At 38.7% G+C, this 23,004-nt stretch overlaps 1 protein-coding gene across 2 annotated transcripts in view; it reads right to left on the bottom strand.

The window, feature by feature from the left end:
- Positions 1-257: 257 nt before the first annotated feature.
- Positions 258-23,004, bottom strand: part of LOC134540807 (ubiquitin carboxyl-terminal hydrolase CYLD) — a 50,940-nt gene continuing 28,193 nt past the window's right edge. For both annotated transcript variants that reach the window (XM_063383747.1, XM_063383746.1), the window contains exons 6-14: positions 21,633-21,835; positions 19,092-19,248; positions 17,237-17,396; positions 14,650-14,846; positions 12,869-13,056; positions 11,801-11,909; positions 11,108-11,223; positions 9,210-9,426; positions 258-6,620 (exon numbers count right to left, since the gene is read on the bottom strand). In XM_063383747.1, the coding sequence (XP_063239817.1) occupies positions 6,430-6,620; positions 9,210-9,426; positions 11,108-11,223; positions 11,801-11,909; positions 12,869-13,056; positions 14,650-14,846; positions 17,237-17,396; positions 19,092-19,248; positions 21,633-21,835 (1,538 nt within the window). In that variant the 3' untranslated portion in view covers positions 258-6,429. The remainder of the gene's footprint in view (positions 6,621-9,209; positions 9,427-11,107; positions 11,224-11,800; positions 11,910-12,868; positions 13,057-14,649; positions 14,847-17,236; positions 17,397-19,091; positions 19,249-21,632; positions 21,836-23,004) is intronic.

Below are 23,004 nucleotides of genomic sequence, written 5' to 3'. Positions count from 1 at the left end.
GACCCCCCCACTCTAAGCTTCAGCAGTTTCGGTAAAAAAAATCACTGCAATATTTTAGAGCCAAATAATACAGTAACTGTGATGCATGCTCATGATTATACCAAACAGATTAACTTTCACGGGAAAAAAAAATTATACTAAATTGTATGCAATATCGAGGAGCCTTGAAAAATCATGGTGAAAAAGGTTATTTTTGATGTTTTGATGAACAAACTTAAATGTAATTTTTTTTTGTGTTGCTGAATATAAATAAAAAATTTCTAAGGCTTTACATATGTATATTTCAAAAGATATATTCACATCTCGTCTTCAAAAACAATGCATGATTACATAAAACTTTGTTAAAAACAACAGCACAGGACTGTAAATATACATACATACATAGTTACAACATGATGTTGCTAACAACAGTCTCGCTCTCTAAATAGTTATTTTAATTAACTTTTCTTCAACTTAATCTTCTTCCTGGAACAAGGCAGACAATAACACAAAGTTACAGAAAAACACATCACATGTCCCAACAAAAGTATAATAATAATATGAAACTATAATTAAATGTTTACATTTCTCAGAATTGTATATAAAACAATAAAAAGGACTAACACACTTTTATTATTAAATGTAATGGAGAAATTAAGGACCATTCTAGACCCCGAACATCTGTTCTGCAAGTTAGCATTTCTGTTGTATGCATTTTTGCTGGATGCGTTGCCACCTTATAAGTTATGTTTACATACCATTTCTTGATACATGTGGTATGCAACCGAGTGGTACACGAGATAAATGTTTATTACCAGTAAGTTAATACATCAATAAATTATCCTATCATTGTTTGATGTTTACTTGTATATCATGTACATCAAGTTTTGCAAGTACACCAAAATTATATTCTCTTCAGTTTGTCTGGAAAATATAGCGATCACAAAAACAGAATCACTTTATCTTGGTATGTACCTGTATTAAGTAGAATTGGACATCATTTTGAACTTCTACTAAGTGCTAATTATGTTTCATAAGCTCAAACCATCAACATGAGTATGTGGCTTTAATTGGCATATTAACCAAACATTGAAATTGGCTTTGTATTAGGAAGTAATAAATATGCTTTTGTAATGATACAGAATTTTATTTAAATTATTAAATTAGATCTCTTTGGTTTGTTTATCGGTGCGAGGAGCTTAGCATCCAAATAACGATACTTCATTTAATATTGTTAACAGGAGCGTAGTAACAATTTCAACAGAAAGACAGGAAAAACAAAATTTTCTGTTTCGCTGAAGCAACTCGAACAATGCCAAAGAATCCCGAATGAAACCCGGGCCACACCTACTGCTTCCGACTACATCTAAGGTGCGTTCTGTGAAAGCATTTGTGCCCTTGGATTAAAATTATAGTTTTTTTTTTAAGCGAAAACTTCTATAAGAAGGTTTGGATATGGAGTAAATTCACGTAAGTAGTCATCGACATGGTCACGTGACCTGTTAATTTTTTTAAATTTCAAGGATAAAACTTAATTTATTCTAGTTTTAAATACACAATTTTCTAATTTTATCTTTATTTTCCAAGGAAATTTCAACGTTATTTTGTGGTACATATTGCGAGTATTGGATATTTTTTAGTAGGTAGTTGAGTTGAGGTTATGTTTTTTCTTTTGTTTACGTAGTGAATTTCTTCAAATGTCAGGTTATTGATTTATTATATATAATGTTGATTATTTGTAGATTTAAGTTGATAATTTTTTATTCTTCCAATGGAAAATTTCATTTCTTCTAGTTTTAAAGTTATTATTGTTAGGGGCAAAACATATGGGTTCGCCTCACCGACATTCTAGTGATATAATACCAAAATCATTTTCTTGCGTACATTTGACGTAGAAATGATTTCAAATTACACTTTTAAAAACAAAACTTTAAGTTTTCTCTTCTGTCGACAGTTCCCATGACTGACATTTAATTTTCGTTTTTTTATCTGAAGCTTGCTTGGTTGGCCTAACACTGTAATTCCTCGTGAGTGCCGGACCATCGGATGCCAAGGCTATGGAAGTCTACTGAAAGTGTGTTCTTTAGAGCACCAGTGAAAATGTTCGATGGTTTGAGATACCACCGACACATTCATTGGTTTGAAGATTAACAACCCAAACTGTGTACAGTCAAACCTCAATATCACAAACCTGAAGAAACCATAATTTTGGTACTTTGCTGTAATGACATTTGAATTAACCAAACTTCTAAAAAATTTAATAACTGTATTATAATTCCTAAATAAATTTACAATAAAATAAAAAATTATTTTTCTCATTTGGTACATGCATAACACACATGAAATAGAATAGGCATTGCACACCCTTTTTTTTATATACAGCACCAAGTGTAATTTTTTTTTAAAGATTGTCACTCAAAAAAAAATATATTTTTGTGCCACATTTTAAAAGATTTAAGACAGAAGACAGAAGAATAAAGCAAAAGGTTTAAAAACTACCCACAAAAATACAAACCATCATTTTGAAAGAAAAAAAGTAATTTCTAAGCTTTTTTTCTCCGACATACTCTTAACTACATCAATGGCATGTTTTAGTTGAAAAATTCACACCATTTGTTTACATGATTCTGAGATATTTGAATTAACCATTCTTTAATACATGTTAATTGTTTACCCTTGCAACAAAAACAACTTTGTATTAAACACATTAATTAGCACTACATATTCAGTGTAATTTCTAGGAACTGTGAAAATTTTTTTGTATCAATGAAATTTTTTTTTTATTAACAGGGTTTTTATTAATGAAGTTTCACTGTGATAATATACAGGAACAGGTAGTGCAAAACTACACGTGGTGCAAAGCTTTTACTTGACACTAAAAAAAAATGACGACTTCAAACATACTTATAATTTCACTTTACCACAGCTGAGATAGATTTTAATTGGTGCGGTGCAGTGTTTACAATAAAAAAAAAGGACGTTAAAATTTTAACCACCTACAATTAACAGTTTTGCAACATTTTCCACTCCAGTAATACTGATGTCTCATTTAAAAAAAAAAAAAAAAAATGAAGACAAAACATGTAAATCAACCCTGAAATCATGAAGGCCTGTGATGCATTTTGAAAACTGAGATATAACAACAGAAACACTCATCGGTGCAAACACAGCAGCATGTTGTACAAAGTATAAGTTGTTCTGCAAGGATATATAACATAAGAACACATAAAAATAAATAACACATGCTATGTCCTGTACACACATATATTTACTACCATGAACACGTAAATAAAATTTCTCTGAAGGGGGGGAAAAAATTTACGTAAAACTATCTTACACTTTTATGATTTTTTTTTATGAGTTCACAGCTGAAACTTTTATTTTGACGCAACGGGGAATAGCCTCAGTATCTGGTTCATAGTCTCTTCTTACACTGAGCTTCGTTCAACCCCTCCGCGCAACATTTCAAACCTTACAACAGGCGTGTGTCATATATATACATGTATATACATACACAATTAAATCACTACAATAAGTCTCTTTTTTTTTTTTCTTCCTTAGTGCAGCAAAACATGATGACCACCGAAGATGGAACCAATGAAATGAATCTTAAAAAAAATTGTCTTTGCAGATTGAAATAAACAGTGGGAACTTCCGCTCGCGTGTGCACGTTTGCGATATTGCGTTCGTTAAGCAGCAGGAAAGTGCTACTACGTATTGCTACGTTTGGCAAGGCGTCGCCGACTACATACAAGTTCCGCAAAAATAATTTGTTTTCCGAACATACTGCGCGCATTTACCGGAAAATGAACTTTGGAGTTACTTAACAGCCACAGGTGTTTTTAAGTTGCAAAATTATCTCGGACCACCAAACTACGATTCAAACACACCATCTTGCCTGAACAGGCTGTTTGTAAATGCTGAATAAGCAAAAATTAAAAATCTCATAATGAATAACAATAAATTGATAAATGGAGTAAGTGAAGCAACCACAAAATTTCCATCGAAAAAACAATGCTCATTTATTTATTTTTACAAAAAAAATGTTTTTTTTTTAAACATTCATTTCAATGGTAGTCTGAGAAGACAAGATTATATGGTGGGTTGCGTTAAGACCAAAACAACACCGATAAGCATGTGAAAGCACCATACAAATCACCGAAATGCTACTGAAGTGATGTAATTAATCAGCATTTTAATAAAACTTAGCTCACACTACAAAAATTTTATCTTTAAATATATTGAATTCAAATGAATGTAATTTACTCTCCAATAAATTTTTCCACAATATATAATCTAAATGGATTTAAATCATTTAATTTTCCTTTGCTTGAGCTCGCTTTCATCTCTATTATCAATAACCAAATAACTCATTTCTAGGTACATTCCTGACAGTTTATTTTTGAAAAACACAAACACTGGGTGATTTCTTTTTATTGAGAATTGTTCTGCACTAGAAATACTTATTAAAAATTATAATTTCATAAAAGTGCATCATGTATCAGTAAAAATGGCTCCTTTTTGGTGAATTTAGATGGTTATGTCCCATTCCAGGCCATTATTTTATATTTACGTTCCACGCAGTTATATGTAAAAAAAAAAAAAAAAATATTATATTGCATACTTTGCTTGCAAAGTTGCATTTTTTACATTTTCATACAGTATGGTGTATGGATAACGAGAATGAAATGTAATATAAAACTGGAACCTTTTAATTTTAAAACCCATTTTACTGGCTATGGATTAGTTTCTCTCTGGGAAAAAAAAATTTACCAGGCCTTTTAAAATCGTCAGTATTTTTATGATTTTAAAAGGCTAAATAAAATTGCCTTAAAACCCAGAATTTTTTAGTTATTTATTCCATTGGGTTCTCATATTTACTGCACAAAAATAAAAATTATACTTTGCCAGCTAATTATGCAAAAGGTATACACAAAAAAAAAAAAAATATTTTTTTTTTTTTTTCATTTTGAAGAAGTTCTGCCACTCAAAACATCTACAAGTTTAACCATGTTAAGGTAAATACAAAATAACTGGAGTAGGACATAACCCTTCAGATTTAAAAAAAAAAAACATTTGCGTCATATTTGTTGAATAACACACAATTTTTATAATGAAGAATAATTAGGGGCAAGATTGTATGGTGAGTTGCGATTAAACTGAAATAACAAAAAGCATACCATAACACAGAAATGCAAGTTAATGCACCATATATCACCAAAATACAAGTTTAATCATGGAATTAAGTAGCATTTAACATAAATATAATTCAAATCATTAAAAAATTAACCTTTATAATGTTAAAAATTCAAGGACTGTCATTATTTCTGGACAAAATTTGTACCCAGTGCATGGATCAGAAAAACTAATTTAAATTGTTTTATTGTGCATCTCTCATTGATTCACTTTCAAACCACAAATGCTAGCTAATTAATTTTTATTTTTCTGAATGTATCTGTTTTAAACCAATTTAACACAAATCTTACCCTCCATAAAAAAAAATGCAGTATTTAAATTTGATTAATATTTTGTCCCACATCAAAAAAATTTAATATTAAAATTTAACTAATATTTTGTTAAGTCTTACAAAACCGCTTTTATTAAAATAAAAACAATAACACCGAAATCCTGTATTTTAAGAACGAAATTGGTCTAAAAATTAAAACCATAAAATCATGTCTCTAAGAATAATTTTTAAAAAAGTAAAAACAGTAACACTGGAATCTCTTGTTTCGAAAGTGAAATTGACTTAATATTTTAAGAACGAAATTGGTCTAAAAATAAAAACCATAAAATCTTTTCTCTAGGAATAATTAAAAAAAAAATAAAAAGAATTTTGTATCGAAAGTGAAATTGACTTAATATTTTAAGAATGAAATAAGGTAGGTCTAAAAATTAAAACCATACAAATCTTGTCTCTAAGAATGAATTTTTAAAATAAAAATAAAAAAAGTAACAGTGGAATTTCTCGTTTCGAAAGTGAAATTGACTTAATATTTTAAGAACGATATTGGTCTAAAAATTAAAACCATAAAATCTTGTCTCTAAGAATAATTTTTTTTAAATAAAAAACCAGCAACACTGGAATCTCTTGTTGCGAAAGCGAAATTTTCTTAATATTTTAAGAACGAAATTGGTCTAAAAATTAAAACCATAAAATCCTTGTCTCTACGAATAATATTTTTTAAAAAATAAGAACAGTAACAGTGGAATCTCTTGTTTTCGAAAGTGAAATTGACTTAATACTTTAAGAACGAAATTGGCGTGAAATTAAAACCAAAAAATCTTGTCTCTAGGTATAATTTAAAAAATTTTTTTTAAAAAAACGGAGTAACAGTGGAATCTCTTGTTTCGAAAGTGAAATAGACTTGAAAACGGATCCATAAAAAATGTCATCTGTGTGGGTTGCCGGGACTCGCGAGCGAGGGAGGCCGGTACTGGTGTACGCGCTCATCTGTACATGGCGACGTCGGGGCTCTGGTACATGCACATGTAGGCGTCGCACAGCAGGCGCCTGGCGTGCTCGGGCAGCTGCCGGTCGTCGCCCACCCCCTCCAGGGAGCGGCCCCCCTCCTCCGACAGCCAGAGGGGCAGGCCGGGGCAGGGCACCACCTCCGGGATGTTGTAGCCGTTGCGCTCCCCTGGGGACACACAGACCACACGCCCCCCGCGCTCGTACCACCGCCTTCTTCCCCCGACTCCCCGTCGAGACGTTTCTCAAGGGACCGCACGCTAAAATCTTCTTAAGGGATCGTCCATTAATCACGTGAGGCTCTAAAGGGGGGGGGGGGGGGAGGGGGTCGGGAAAAATCAACGAAATATCACAAGGGGGGAGGGGGGAGGGGGTGTAGAGAGATATCACGTGTATTTTTTTTCCCCGCCCGATTTCAACTAAACCGAAATGCGACGCGTGACCTAGACTCGCCGTAGCCAGGCAACAATTTCCCCCGCCCGCCGCAACATGAACCGCCCGGCTCGGCATTGCCGGTCGCCAGTAAGACTGTGATTTTGGCGCCGAATACATGCGTAAATCACATATAAGCCTTTCCTTTATTATTTTTATGCCAGTGAGAATAAACCTGCAACCTGAATGTGTGTCATTTTTATCACTGTGCTTAATTTTCCAGAATTAAATTAGGTTATACCTATATTTAAAGAAAATATTCCGAAATTTTTAAAAATATTTTGCACCAAAAATACACGTGATTTATTGGGGGGGGGGGGGGGGGGGGGGTTTTGTCTGAAACTTCACCACAAATCACTAGGGGGGAGGGGGGGGTTTAAAATTTGCTAAAAAAACATCACGTGATTAATGGACGACCCCTAAGAGGCAAATTCATAGTTCAAATTCAAACTGTATGAATCATTAATTTTTATAAAATTTACCTCGTCTCCCCGTCTTTGCAAGCTGATCACAGTGAAACCCTGTCGAGACTTTTCCAAGGGACCGGACGCTCAAATCTTCTTGAGAGGCAAATACATAATTCAAATTCAAACTCTATTTATCATTAATTTTTAAAAAATTTACATACAGTAAAACCCTGTCGAGACGTTTTTCAAGGGACCAGACGCTAAAAAAATCTTAAAAGACAAATACATACTTCAATTTCAGTCAAACTCCATTTATAGTTAATTTTTTTTAAATTTACATACAGTAAAACCCTGTTGAGATGTTTTTCAAGGGACCAGATGCTAAAAAACTTCTTAAAAGGCAAATACATAGTTAAAATTCAGTCAAACTCTATTTATCGTTAATTTTTAAAAATTTACGTACAGTAAAACCTTGTTGCAATGTTTTTCAGGGGGTTAAGCTAAAAACTTTGCTACAGGGAAATACATAGTTAAAATTCAGTTGCTACATAAAAACTAATTTTACCAAAATCAGTAAAATGACGTAATGTTTTAACTCAAAAATTACACACCTATTATTGTCAGACAAACATCATTACTTTATTTTTTCCCCCTACAAATGTTGAACGTAATATACGAGAAGCATCTATTAATGCAAACATTATGAAAAGTACCTGTAAATAACTCTTTAGTTTATTTTTGTACGAAAAAACCACAATTTTAAATGTACATTGAATCCACAAAAATATTTAAAGGCATATTTATCTAAAAATAATTGATACTGCAAATTGCCAATAAACATCTAGTTGCATGTTTTAATTCAGACAATAATACACAACAAATACTGGATGAATTGGGTTGATTTGTATTTTGAAGTTATCTCAGAATGTATGCAACTTGGCATATCACAAAAAATGGTCACAGAAACTAGTGCATGTGTCAAGTGTAACATTTCGGGAAACGCAAAATATCTGCAGGTCTGCTGTGGTTTAATTCACACACCCGCTAAAGCATAATGCAATGAAGTGCAGCCTGTTTCGTTTTCCATCTTATCAGCCGAACATACGCGTCTCGTCTGCGAGATGAGAAAAGTCTGTGGCAAAAGTTGGTGGACAATATCGTAACTTTAGTGCTGATAATTCTCAAGTGACAAACATAAATTTAAACAACTTGATCATACATGTACGTGTATCCCAGACAAACAGCGAAGTACGACTACAAGCTGCGTCAAGTCACAAGAGTCTACAGAGAGAATTTTTTACGTGATAAGGTCTTATAAATCTATGAACGCCGGCCCCGCACGCACGAAAAATTGTCACGTTCCGCCTGAGCCGAGCGGGGAGAAGGGAGGGGGGTACAAATAATGATTTTGATGTCATGTAAACCCATTCCCCTCTTACAAAGACGGGGGGGCGGGGGGTCCGGGGGGTCGCTCCACCAGAAATATTTTGATTTCAAAAGTGGAAAAATAAGCGCTTTTTAAGCGCTCCACCCAAAAAGTACAGGGGGACACGTCCCCCCGGTTCCTACGCCCCCTGCCAGCCGGGAGCGCGACAGATATAAAAAGATGATATCTTATGGGAAAATCTTGAAGGAAGTGAAATTGATGCCAGCAGTGAAACAGATGAATCTGAAAGTGACTCAGACTAAGTTAATATGTTCAAGACTTTGTAATGTATGTAAATAATTTAATTAAGTGGATCTTTCAAAACATAAAACAATGTAAGTACAGAAAATTATCTTTTTCATGTTATGTAAAATGTTTATTTATAGCTTGTTATATACTATTTTCTGGTTTATAAAGGTTAAAAAGTTGACCTCGTCTTGCATTCGAGTCGTCTTGCAATCGGGTAAATACGGTAAAAAGAGAGAGAGCCGACCTTTCCTGTCGGCCATGGAGTCGAAGAAGCACCAGGGGGCGTCGTGGCCGCCGCCGCACTTGACGAAGGCCACGTAGTGCGAGGTCTCGATGCAGACCACCGCGAACAGCTCCATGAAGAGGCGCGGGACGGCGCAGTGGTCCTGCAGGATGCGGAACTCCGCCGGCACCTTGAGGGGTCGCCACGAGTGGCTGGCGCGGCGCTGGTGCCCGTGAACCTGCGACCCGACACCGTCTCCGTGCTTCCAGGGGCGTTTTAGGGGTTCAAAACCCCCACACCCCCCCCCCCCCCCTCCCCTTAGCAACAAATCTTTAATTAAATTTCTTATTCATCACTCAAAACGAATTTCGTATTAAAAATTAATAAAATTTTTTTTACCCCGTTACAGATATTCAAATTCAAGTACCGAAAACTGCTAAAAAAAATTGCACCACTATTTTACACCTTAAAATCCAATTCCCTCCCCCCCCCCCCCCCCCCGGGTAAAAGGACTGTCTTGGTAAGGTTGAGCTTACTAAACATCCTTTCCACCCCTGCATCACTGCTGTGCGGAAGAATAAGCATATTGCCTTTGCAAGTTTACAGAGCAGTGGAAAACATGTTTGTTTTCCCATTAATTTCATACTGTGGCACTTTATGCCAGTCCTGCCACCAAATTAGGTTCCTAAATCCTCTTTACCCCCCCCCCAACCCCGCTTTAACACAAGGGGGGGGGGGGGGGCATGCTTCTTAACCACCCCCCCCCCCCCCCATACACAAATATTCTGGCTACGCCACTGGGTGCTTCCAGCGCGGTGTCTCCTTTAAACTGGATTTATCAAGTAGCATTCGACCAAAATATAATTCAAATCATAAAAAAAAAAATAATCTTTTCATGTTAAAAAATTCAAGGACTGTCATCATTTCTGAACAAAATTTGTTACCCAGTGTATGGATCAGAAAAACTAATTTAATTAGTTTCATTGTGCATGATCTTATTGAATTTCCTCATTTGAGATACGAGTGGCAACCACAACATTAAACGGTGGTAAATGGAAGATGATGGCGTAACGCGAATTCCTTGGGTGCTTTGAGAATTTTTTCACCAGGTGTTTCATGCCTAAACATTTTCTGAAAAAACACATTTTTTTGCCATTTTCACTCTTAAAAAAAATATGTTTTTAAATACAAAATACGGAGGACAGAACTAATCATCCACGCTCAGCGTATTTTTTAAAATGCTTTTCTCAAAAGGGACACCGTTTTGGTACTTTGAAAAGTTTTGAAATCGCCGTAGCTCTGCACACAAACACCAATTGCAATCAGTAGAGACCCGAAAAATTCGCGGGTTCAATGACCTCCAGGATAGACTCCAACATCTTATACACACCCGGGCAAGTGCCAACTGTTCATTGGCTGCCGACTTGCGAGTCGTCTCGACCGGGTGGCCCGCGATTCGACACTTCTATTGAGTGAGGGTCCTCTGATTGGCCCTCAGTCCTCCACAGATTAACAGTGGACCAACGACACAAGCAGCACTATGGTATAATTATTTGAATTTTAGCACAACACGAAATGAACCCGCGAATTTTCCGGGTCTCTAGCAATCAGACACCTGAAATGGACGTAGTTATGCTTAAAGGAACCAACCCACAATTTTGTTATATTTTATTTGAAAATAAATTAAAATAGTACAAGGTTGATTGTACCGTCGTTGCTATTATTATATCAGTATTTATACTAGACCATTAAAATTATACCCACATTATATTATCAATAGGAAAATTAAAATTTATAATTAACTTTAACGTCAAAATACTCAGAATAGGTTTCATGTGGGTTGGTTCCTTTTTGCATAACTACGTCCAAATAAGGCTCCCAGAGCGGGCTAGCAGGCCACCTCCGGCGGGAGTACTCACGGTCTGCAGACACACCACGCAGAACGCCGTGCTCTCCAGACCCGCCCCGCACTGGCCGTAGCACTCCTTGCACTCGTAGTCCGCCGGCTTGCCGCACACCACACACTGCCTGGGAGCTGAACAGAGCGACACTCGCGTCACCCGGGCACAAAGCCACAAACCACACAAACAAAAACCACAATTGAAAACTACAAAATCTATTATTAAGAAAAAAAAAAAAAAAAGATTAACGAGAAAAACATACATTGGAGTAGCTTCGCTTGTTCTGGGTTGAAGCCGCGTCAGAAGGCGAAGATTTTCAAAGACGTTTTCAGTCGCCGTCGTAAGGGTGACCAGTCACCGATTCAACTACCACCCTGATGGTGGTGACTGCGAGGACGACCGAAACGTCCGTGATACCTTCGCCTTTCGACGCGGCCGCTTCGCAGGAGACAAGCAACTACAGACAATGGCCGTGAAAGCTCCGTGATCCTCATCAAAAAACCATAAAACCGAGATTAAAAAGAAAACGAAAATCAGCAAGTCAAAATTTCCGAAAAGCTGGAATGTACAGAAATACACGTTAAAAAGGCTCACTTCTTTTTTGCTCGTCCATATTGGCCTCCGTAAACGAATCCAAGTTCAAAAACTTCCAATGAAATGATTCGTCTTGCAGTGAATTACTTTCCCCGGGAAGCCAGCGCCTGCACTCACAGTCCTCGATGATGTCCGTGACGTCCAGCAGCTGCGACGGCAGGATCCGCTGGTACATCTTGAAGGACTTGCCGAACCTCGGCATCTGGATGATGAGGCACGACGGCACCTGGAACACACGCCACGCACCGCGATCCCGCCGGTCCCATCTATCGAGGGGCCCCCCGTCCCACGCGACACTTCGGTCGTTCCGTTTCCTCGAGCAGTGGTCTTGATCAACCGAGGATCCACATTGTCTGAGCCAACCTGAAGCGCCATTACCGGCCAAGACTGTTCTAACATTTTTTTTTTTTGAGGACCTAGAAAATAATCTGTCATCGAAAGCCTATAAAAATTTAACCTTGAAGATAGTTCTGAACGAATAGCAACCCATGTTATGTTTCTAAAGGAATAGTGACACATGTTATGATTCTAAAGGTATAACAACTCATGTTATGGTTCTAAAGGAATAGCAGCACATGTTATGATTCTAAAGGAATAGCAACCTATGTTATGATTCTAAAGGAATAGAAACCCCTGATATGGTTCTAAAAAAATAGCAACCCGTGTTATAGTTATACAGGAATAGCAACCCGTGTTATAGTTCTAAAGAAATAGCAACCCGCGATATAGTTCTTAAGGAACAGCAACCCATGTTATGGTTCTAAAGGAACAGCAACCCAAGTTATAGTTCTAAAGGAATAGTAGAGCATGTTGTAGTTCTGAAGGAATAGTAGAGCATGTAGTAGTTCTGAAGGAATAGTAGAGCATGTTGTAGTTCTGAAGGAATAGTAGAGCATGTAGTAGTTCTGAAGGAACAGCAACGTGTGTTTGTTGTAGTTCTGAAGGAACAGTAGAGCATGTAGTAGTTCTGAAGGAACAGCAACGTGTGTTTGTTGTAGTTCTGAAGGAATAGTAGAGCATGTAGTAGTTCTGAAGGAACAGCAACGTGTGTTTGTTGTAGTTCTGAAGGAACAGTAGAGCATGTAGTAGTTCTGAAGGAACAGCAACGTGTGTTTGTTGTAGTTCTGAAGGAACAGTAGAGCATGCAGTAGTTCTGAAGGGGACGACAGGCGGCGGGGCGGTCACCTCCTTCAGCTTGATGCCGCTGACCAGGAAGCTCTGCTCCAGCAGCTGCTGCACGCTGGGGAACTTGACGCGCTCGTCCTTCTCCACGAACAGCTGGTAGTGGTACGCCTCCTGGCCGGAGCTCAGCTTCAGGAGCGGCTCCGCCCGCAGCGTCTGGGCCACCAGCGAGTTCAGGAACTCCTCCGGGTCTGCGGGCAGGGCCCCACCACCACTCTTACACTCCTGTCCCCTGCTTTCCTCGCCTGCGTCTTCCACCCCGCGCCAGTGCCAGTCCAGTGTCTTGAGAGGGGTTCAGTCCGTAGTCCCCATCAATGTTGGATTTCCCTCCCCCCCCACCCTTTTTTTTTTTTTTTTTTTTTTGCTAAAATTCCAACTGTGAACTTTGTTCCGTGACTATACGGAAGTTAAAGAATTCACCCGAAAATTGGTGAATTCCAGCAGCGCCCAGCACCAACTCGTGTCCAGGCGGCCATCTTAATTTTTACTGTCCTTTGCTGGATACACAAGCAAGGGGAAAGTTTCGTCCGCACACAACCAACAACAAAAAGAAAAAAACACTGTTGCACGTCCATGCTCCGAGCACAAACAAATGAGAAATATATACAAAGGGTCCCTTTTTTAAAAGTCACTGAACAAACTTATTTATACAAAATTTTTTTGTCATGTCAAAAGCATAAATCATTTCCTCCACATATTTACTACCAGCCTCTCTAGTCCTTTAAGTGCTGCGAGAGAAATAACTTGTTTGTTATGCGCACGCGACTACAACTATCATGACACCCACACCAGTTCACAAGTGTCGACTTCCAACAAGCAGCCCAAATGCCATGTCACACAAAAAAAAAAAAAATCACAAGAAATACAAAAATATTTTAAATTGCACAATGATAAGGCCTCATCCTCCATGTCAAGGTTTAAAATATAATTTTTATTACATGACTAATTTTGCATTTTGGTGTTGCATGGTGTACTTATTTGAAATTTTTTATATCACAATTAAGTGTTTATGAAAATGTCCACGTTAAAATTGTATTGTGTCTATGTATGTGTTACTATTTTATTTCTTTGTTTTATGTTTCTGAACCCCCTTTTTTTTATTTATGCTGCTACTGCCTGTTGCTTGTAATATGTTAGCGGGTATGTTAAACCTTGAAATAAAAATATATAAAAATTCTGTTTCTTATAAATCACCATGGTTGTACCATGGGAGTCGCAACCGGGGAGGACGGGGGGGGGTGAAACTGCCCCCCCCCCCTCCAATAATAAAAGTCTTCAATTTCGTCCCCTCCAATAATATATTTAGTTTCGTTGTTATATTAAAAATACAATTTCTGTGATACAACCCATACGTTGCGCATGGTGCATTTTAGTCCAATCGTGGTAATGTGAGCACTTGTTTTTTTTTTTTTTTTTTTACAAATTTTGTTCTCTGGAAATATATATTTTTTTATAAAAATTAAAATTATATATTGAAAAACCAACTGTAATTAGAATATTCAGGAAAGAAAAAAATGCCCAAAAAACCCACCTTTTTTTTATTTTGCACCTTCGAACCCCAAAATTTTCCCCGGGGGGGGGGGGGGGGGGGGGGAAGACCCCCCCCCCCCCAGCCCGGACCACCCGCTTTTTTTTTTTTGCCAGGGGACGTGGATATTCCTCAAACAACTAAATCAGTTGCAGTCCCCTACCCCTACCCCTCCCCACCACCCCCCCCCCAAATAAAAAGTACATCCTTGCGACGGCCACGGCCCGACCGCGGAACAGCGGGCCGGCGGCCGCACCTTTCTCCTCGCTGGTGAGGCCCGACACGGAGCTGAGGTTCTCCAGCAGCGTGCGCAGCTTCATGACCCGGTCCGCGCGCACGTACAGGTTGGCGCGCAGCGGGTTGACTATCTCCTCGCGCAGCACGCGCTGCACCTCGTCGTAGTGCGCCGAGTCGTCCCGCCCGCGCGGCCGGAACAGCAGGCCGTCGAACACGCTGCGACAACAACCCACCACCGCTCACTCGCTTCGGGACCAGAAGGGCAACGCTCCACGACACTCGACGACAGTTTAATCATTTCAAAAAAAAAAAAAAAAAAAAAAAAAAAAAAAAAAAAAAAAAAAAAAAAAAAAAAAAAAAAGTGAACTAACAGCACATATTGACTCCTGCAACCAGTGGCGTAGCCAGGATTTGTGTATTATGGGGGGTGTTAAGAAGCATGCCCCCCCCCCCCCCCCACCCCACCATCTTAACGGGTTAAAATTTTTTTTATTAATTTTTATATAAGAAATTTTTTTTGAGTGATGAATAAGAAATTTAATTAAAGATTTGATGCTAAGGGAGGGGGGGGGAAGGGGTTGTTTGAACCCCTTACCCCCCCCCCGGCTAGGCCACCACCTGCAACAAGAAAAAAAAAAAGAGTTTATTCTTAGAAAGCAGGCATCTGCAAATACTGTATTTTTTTTATTATTAGAATCAAAGTTCTACGCAAAACATCAAAATTACTCATGAATACTGAATGTTTTCCTAATCGAAATATACATGCATGCAGTGAAAAAAAAAATTTTTCCCCTCACCACACTTTTCCCGAGAAAAAAATTTATGCAAAATATAGTAAAATAGAAATAAGAGAAAAATCCCTGGAACCATAATATGGAAGAATATAAAAAAAAAATATTGGCAAGGCATATTCATAAACCAAACAAATTATATGTTTGAAAGTTGTTTCGTTGGTCAAACTGATTACATACATGTACAAAAATAAGAGTAATATCTAATAAATTTATTTTTTTCATAATCACAATTTATATAGGTTACACATGAAAAGTAGAATGTACTATTTTGCACAAAAGAAATCCAAATTTTCTAAATAAATCTTCTTGCCTTCATACATGTTAACACTTTTGACATTTAAATATTTCTTAAACGAGTTCCTTTTCATGTATATATTGGTAACAAATACACTGGCATGAACAATACATTAGATAAATATCTGGAAAAAATTACCCCGTAATTATTTGCATACTGAATAATTTTGATTGTTTGTTAGTCACTATCCTTGATACAAACAAATTTTATTACTAAACTCTTATGTATGACCTGAATGAAATTAAAACAAAATACTTTATGAAACATAAAATAGAAACATGTACAGAATATCTTCACCAAAGTTTTATATATGTTAAAAATAACACTGAAGAAAATATATTAATAACGTTATACGTAGAGCAAGGTTATATGGTGAATTGCGATAAAACCGAAATAACATTGAAAAGCATACAATAAACAGCATAAACCTGAATTGCAAGTTTAAACACCACAATAGCACCGAAATACAAGTTAACAGAAGCACTTAACCAAAACTTGATTAAAATCACAAAAAAAAAAAAAAAAAAAAAAAAAAAAAAAAAAAAAAAAATCTTTAATGTTTCAAATTCAAGGAATGTCATTTTTTCCGGACAAAAAACTACACTAAAGTGTATAGATGGAAAAAAAAAATTAATTTCATTTGTTTTATTGAATCACTTTTCAAACCCCAAATTTAATTTTTGTTGTTCTGAATGTATCCATTTTAGACCCAACGTATTACAAATAATTATATTAAAAAATGCACTAATTTTGGTGGAGTAAGTATTACAAAACAGAATTTATAAAAATTAAAAACAATAACACTGAAATCTGTCTTAAAAAAATGAAACCGTAAAACCTTATCCCTAGTAATTGTGCTCGATATGTACTTATTATTACATGTGTTTTAATTTTTTTAGAAGACGATAAAAACGTTTTTTGACATGACGTCTAATAAATCGATTAATGCCGGCTGCACGCACGAAAAAGTGTCCCGTTACGCTCATTGTACGCTTGCGCCGCATCTATCTCTCTTCCACTCATAGGAACAACCATCGATTTGACTGTTTCAAGGCACATTAAACTTGAAACACTCTCATTCGTGTCCTACTTTTCCTATCATCGTCCTATCCTTAACAGAAAAACACAGATTGGAAGAAGAAGTTAAATACCAAACACGTATAAAAGTTATAGTTAAAATAACCTCTTCGTTAAAGTAATAAACATATTTGAATTAATGAGTGCAAATAAAAGTAAATTTATCAATTAAATTGTAGATTTCATTTCACTCCATCTTTGTATCCATACAAAATAGTTTTAATTCAATAAGAATGATTCAATTTTATTCATAAAATTATGCAATCATTTCATCGTTTTGTTATGACGTTGTCACGTTAAACTATCGTCCGTAAACCGACTTTACAGACAACCAATTTTTTTTTTAATTTAATAACAAAATTTGCCTATTTTACAACACCGTAGAACGCTGACCCTGGCCGCAAGGTGTCACCGGGATGGGTAAAGGGAGGGGGGGCTACCTGGTGAAGGTGAACATGCTGAAGAGCGTCGCGTCCAGGTAGCAGGAGTTGTGGTGTCCCTGGATGCCGCGGTTCTTGCCGCAGATGGCCTCCAGGTTGCCCTTACGGCTGATGGGCCGCACCGGGCCCTTGATCGGCGGGCAGTCTATCTGCCCGAACGCTGCAACCGGACACAACCGACAACGGGTCATCCCTCCTCGCCGCTAGAGGGAACAACAGCGAGACGCACGTTGATACACCACGTAAAGGATCGTCCATTAATCACGCGAGATTCGAAAGGGCGGAGGGGGGGGGGGGGGGATTTGTCGGGAATAATCACGAAATATCACAAGGGGGGAGGGGGGGGGGGTATAGAGAGATATCACGTGTATTTATTTTTTCGCGCGATTTCTACTAAACCGAAATGTGACGCGTGACCTTGACTCGCCGTAGCCGTAGCTCGGCTTGCCAGTCGCCAGTAAGACTGTGATTTTGGGCGCCGAATACATGCGTAAATCACATATAAGCCTTTCCTTTATTACTTTTATGCCAGTGAGAATAAACCTGCAACCTTAATGTGTGTCTGGACATTTTTCTTATCACTGTGCTTAATTTTCCAGAATTAAATTAGATTATACCTATATTTAAAAATAATTTTCTGAAATTTTTAAAAATAATTTGTACCAAAAAAATAAAATACACGTGATTTATTGAGAAAGAAGACTAGGGGGGGGGGGGGAGGTAGTCTAAAATCTCACCACAAATCACTAGGGGGGAGGGGGGGGTTAAAAATTTGCTAAAAAAAAACATCACGTGATTAACTGACGACCCCTAACACCAAAATCCACAATTACACATTGTTGATCAAAACTCAACTATGGATTACAAAACACGTAATCTTTTAATACGTTAAACTCAACAAATGTAAATTATTTAGAACGGAGGCAGTATAAAATGTACGTACTAAATAGCTTGGAATTTTTTTATTGCAACTAATTTTTACGTTATGACAGAACATTTTTTTTCTTTCACCAGCCGCGCACTTGCCCGGGTGGGGTTTTTTATTTTAATATTTAATTAAACTACAATAATTTAGATTTCCTTGTTTTATCAGTAGAGATCTACTAATGACTACCATATTAGTTTTACATTTATGTGTTCCCCCCCCCCCCCCCCCCCCCCTAAATAGCCTTTATTTTTAAAACATTATGTTGAATTTGTGAATAAAATGTTTTTGACGTGACAACGTCTAATAATCGAACAATGCTGGCTGCACGCACGAAAAAGTGTCCCGTAACGCACATTGTCCCGTTATGCTGTGTCCCGTTACGTTCATTGTACGCCCTGCGCCGCATCTATCTCTCTTCCACTCGATTGGAACAACCATCGATTTGACTTTTTCGAGGCACATTAAACTTGAAACACTCCCATTCGTTTCCTAATTTTCCTATCATCGTCCTATCCTTAACAGAATAACACAGATTGGAAGAAGTTAAATAGCAAACATGTATAAAAGTTATAGTTAAAATAATCTGTTCGTTAAAGTAATAAACATATTTGAATTAACGAGTGCAAATAAAATTAAATTTATCAATTAAATTGTACATTTCATTTCACTTCTATGTATCCATTCAAAATAGTGATAATTCAATAAAAATGATTCAATTTTATTCATAAAAGTATGAAATCATTCCATCAGTGTTTTTTTATGACGTTGTCACGTTAAACTATCGTCCGTAAACCGACTTTACAGACAACCAATTTTTTATTAAACTGTCTTAAGATTCCCATGTAGATACCGAGGCTCCGACTGGGAAGTGACTCGGGGCGTCGCAGGGCGGGGAGGACGGGGCGGTGGCGGGCTCCCGGGACTCACTGTTGGGGCTGCAGTCGGGGGCGGCCGGCGGCGCGTCCTGGAACCGGCTGTCCTTCTGGCACTGCCTCAGCCCCACGAACATGGCGCGCTTTGGGTTGCAGTGGAAGTAGCGGCGGCCGCTGAACGTGCCGTCCGTAAGCCCCACGTACTCTTCCTCCTGCGCGCGACACGCCATGCATATCTCTCTATCTCTATATATATCTCTATATCTCTCTCTATATATCTCTATATATATCTCTCTATATCTCTCTCTTTCTGTCTATATCTCTCTCTATCTCTATAAATATATATATCTATCTCTCTATATCTATCTATCTCTATATCTATCTATCTAATATATAAAATTCTCGTGTCACAGTTTTCGTTGCCATACTCCTCCGAAACGGCTTGACCGATTTTGATGAAATTTTTTGTGCTTATCCGGTATCTATGAGAATCGGCCAACATCTATTTTTCATCCCCCTAAATGTTAGGTGTAGTCCACCCCTAAATTTTTTATTTTTTAGACAAAATTTTTGGTAGGAAATCACCATGGCAACGGCTGTTGCTTTGTTGATGCTTCATTCGTTTCTATGGCAACAACTATTTCATTGATAGTGCAGTCCTCATCACCGTTGAAATTTTGCGGGTACTTTAAATATCAAAAATTGCCCCTTTTTTTTTTCAAGTATATATATTTTACAGACTTGAAACTTCACAGTAATGTTCCTTATGTTACGCAGGATGACATTTTCCGAAAATTAGATCCCATGGGTGGTTAAAACCAGGCAACAGTGGGTACTTTGTCTGCATGAGAACAGGATTTTGCATTGTTCATGCCTTCTGCGTCTCCATGGCAACGGGCATCGCGCGGCAGTGGCATGTATGAGCGGCGCAAGAGTGATCTGCCTGTAGACTACCGTAGCGAAGTACGGGTACATCAGTTTTATGTTGCGTGCACGAGTCGGGAAACCATCGGTACATTATACAGCATTGTAATACATTTTCACTGAATTTTTTTTAAATTTACCATTACTGTAAATGGGAGATGTGGCTTAATTTTTTTCCATTAGTATAGCCGTGCGAAGCCGGGTCGGGCAGCTAGTATCTATATATATCTCTCTCTATATCTCTCTCTATATCTCTCTCTCCCTCTCTCTCTATCCCCCTCTCTCTCCAAGACACCTTCACCATCCCTAAACGATCAGTATCATTTCTAGTCTACATATGAAGAAGTACATGTTCGTTCGTTCAAAATCCTAAATCTCCAAAAGTTTGTCACCAATTACTTTGAAATTTTGACACATCACTTTTTTTTTTTATATACCTACTAGCTGCCCGACCCGGCTTCGCACGGTTTTATTAACGGTTGTTTTCCCGGTTTTCTAGTCCTGTAGCAACCATGAATTAGTTTATTATTAATTATAAATTATTGAGACCATTAATCGAAATAAAAACTATCCTATCTCTCAAGTTGGAAAAAATTACACATAAATGCCAATTTTCATCGAAATCGGTTGACTTGGTGAAGAACTTATGATGAAAGTGAAGTTTTCATTGAACTTGCATGTTTTACTGGAAAAGAATGACAGACTTGAACATATAATTATGTATAGATAACATGTAAAAAAAATTTTCAATGGCTTGCTGTCGAGTTAGTTATGACAGTATTTGCCATGTTCCTCTCAAACAGGCTATCAGGTCTAGCGGAGAAGGAATCAGCCAAGTCAATCATGCGGAACCATCCCAAAATTTTTCCAAAATGATTTAAGGAAAACAACAAAGAACCAAAATCAAGTTGGATGAACCAGGATTCTAACCACCCCCCCCTCCCCCCCGACAAATATGATTTTGACATTTTAACGTGGCGCTACAGTGCTCTGTCCTAGAAGTACATTTCGTGAACGAATCAATTTAGCTAAATAATCTCACAAAAATGAATTAGACCTTGAAATAATTATTCATATTTTCAAGTTTTTTTTTTAACCCAATACTTATAATTCTATACATGGAAGTTGGTACATATAATGATGATAAACTCCGACACGGCTTGACTAATCGCAGTGAGTGATTTTTTTCATGGAGAAAGTTTTTATGCTATCCATTTTTTTTTTCATCTCTCCACTAGATGGCACTGCAGCGCATCAACTTTCATACCGTTCAACTGATTGCCATTAGTAAATACCTATCTATAACAGATAATCATAGGTCAGATTCATAAAAACAGTAAGTGTGTGTTATTTCCCTAGGTCCGCTTAGTGGAGCTTACGGCGGTTAGCTATAAATACACACTGGCAGAACAACGTTTCCCGGATTCTATCCCGTGATGGAAATTATTTTGCACACTTCACATGCAAATTAAGAAGACAATATCTGTCTACATCTGCTTTAAAAAAAAAAAAAAAAACCCCATTCACCCTGTGTTCAGCCCGAATGCCAGGTACTGCAGCTAGTAAAATATACAATATTTCATTATGTTTCGTTAAGACATACACCCTAGAGAACATTTTCTTCCTAAGTGAACGTTCGCCGACTTATAGTCGGGACGGGAAAGGAACGAACCATCTCGATGCCGGCGACCTTGCGGCACTTCCTGTCCTCGGGGACGGTGCCGATCCAGCGGATGACGCCGTAGCGCGGCTCCTTGTTCACCACCACCTCCACCAGGGACCCCACGCCCAGGTCGTGGGCCGGCGGCGGCTCGGGGGAGTCGCTGAACAGGCAGCCCACGTCAGGGCTCGCGCACACCGGCCGGTCCGGCGCAGCTGCGGAGAACGCCCGTCAGCACCCGTCAGGCACGCCCATCAGCAACCGTCAATAACGCCCGTCAGCAACCGTCAATAACGCCCGTCAGCAACCGTCAATAACGCCCGTCAGCAACCGTCAATAATGCCCGTCAGCAACCGTCAGGCACATCCGTCAGCAACCGTCAATAACGCTCATCAGCAACCGTCAATCACGCACGCCAGCAACCGTCAATCACGCCCGTCAGCAACCGTCAATCACGCACGTCAGCAACCGTCAATCACGCACGCCAGCAACCGTCAATAACACCCGTCAGCAACCGTCAATCACGCACGTCAGCAACCGTCAATCACGCCCGTCAGCAACCGTCAATCACGCACGTCAGCAACCGTCAATCACGCACGTCAGCAACCGTCAACCACGCACGCCAGCAACCGTCAATAACACCCGTCAGCAACCGTCAATAACGCCCGTCAGCAACCATCAATAACGCCCGTCAGCAACCGTCAATCACGCCCGTCAGCAACCGTCAATCACGCCCGTCAGCAACCGTTAATCACGCACGTCAGCAACTGTCAATAACGCCCGTCAGCAACTGTCAATAACACCCGTCAGCAACCGTCAATAACGCCCCTCAGCAACCGTCAGGCACACCCAACACTATAACTGACCTGGGACATTTCCGTTCCGCTCAGCTCCTCCCTCCCTAACTCCCACCCCCTCCTTCCCCTCCGAATCGTCCGCGGGTAGGGGAGGGCCACTCCTCCCCCGAGGACAACGTACACGAACACACACCACTCTCTACGAGACGCGGCTGATAGGTATTCCCACCGACGCGACACCACACCGTGTAAACCGAACCTGCGAAGCACTACGTACCTCAGGAGCCGGCGTATCCACGCAGTGCACAACTGGCAACTGATCCCCTCCCCTCCACTCCACTAGAGAATCACGTGACCGCTGCCTGACACTGGGGTCTGCGCGGGTCGAAAAAAAAGTTGCCGGACTACACATCCTCAGCTTGCGCCGTGCGTTTGCTCTTCTCTTTCCAACTAATGATACTTGCCACCAGCGCTCACGTCTCAGTAGGCTCCATTGCCAGATACACCTTAGAGAGCACAAAGTTCCAGACACAACTTCAGAATGAAAAAAAAATTTTCAACGTGAATTTTGATGTTCCACAATTGGT

Source organism: Bacillus rossius, chromosome 17 (assembly GCF_032445375.1).
Source record: "Bacillus rossius redtenbacheri isolate Brsri chromosome 17, Brsri_v3, whole genome shotgun sequence".
NCBI classification, from domain to species: domain Eukaryota; kingdom Metazoa; phylum Arthropoda; class Insecta; order Phasmatodea; family Bacillidae; genus Bacillus; species Bacillus rossius.
This window is presented reverse-complemented; position numbering and strand designations above follow the sequence as displayed.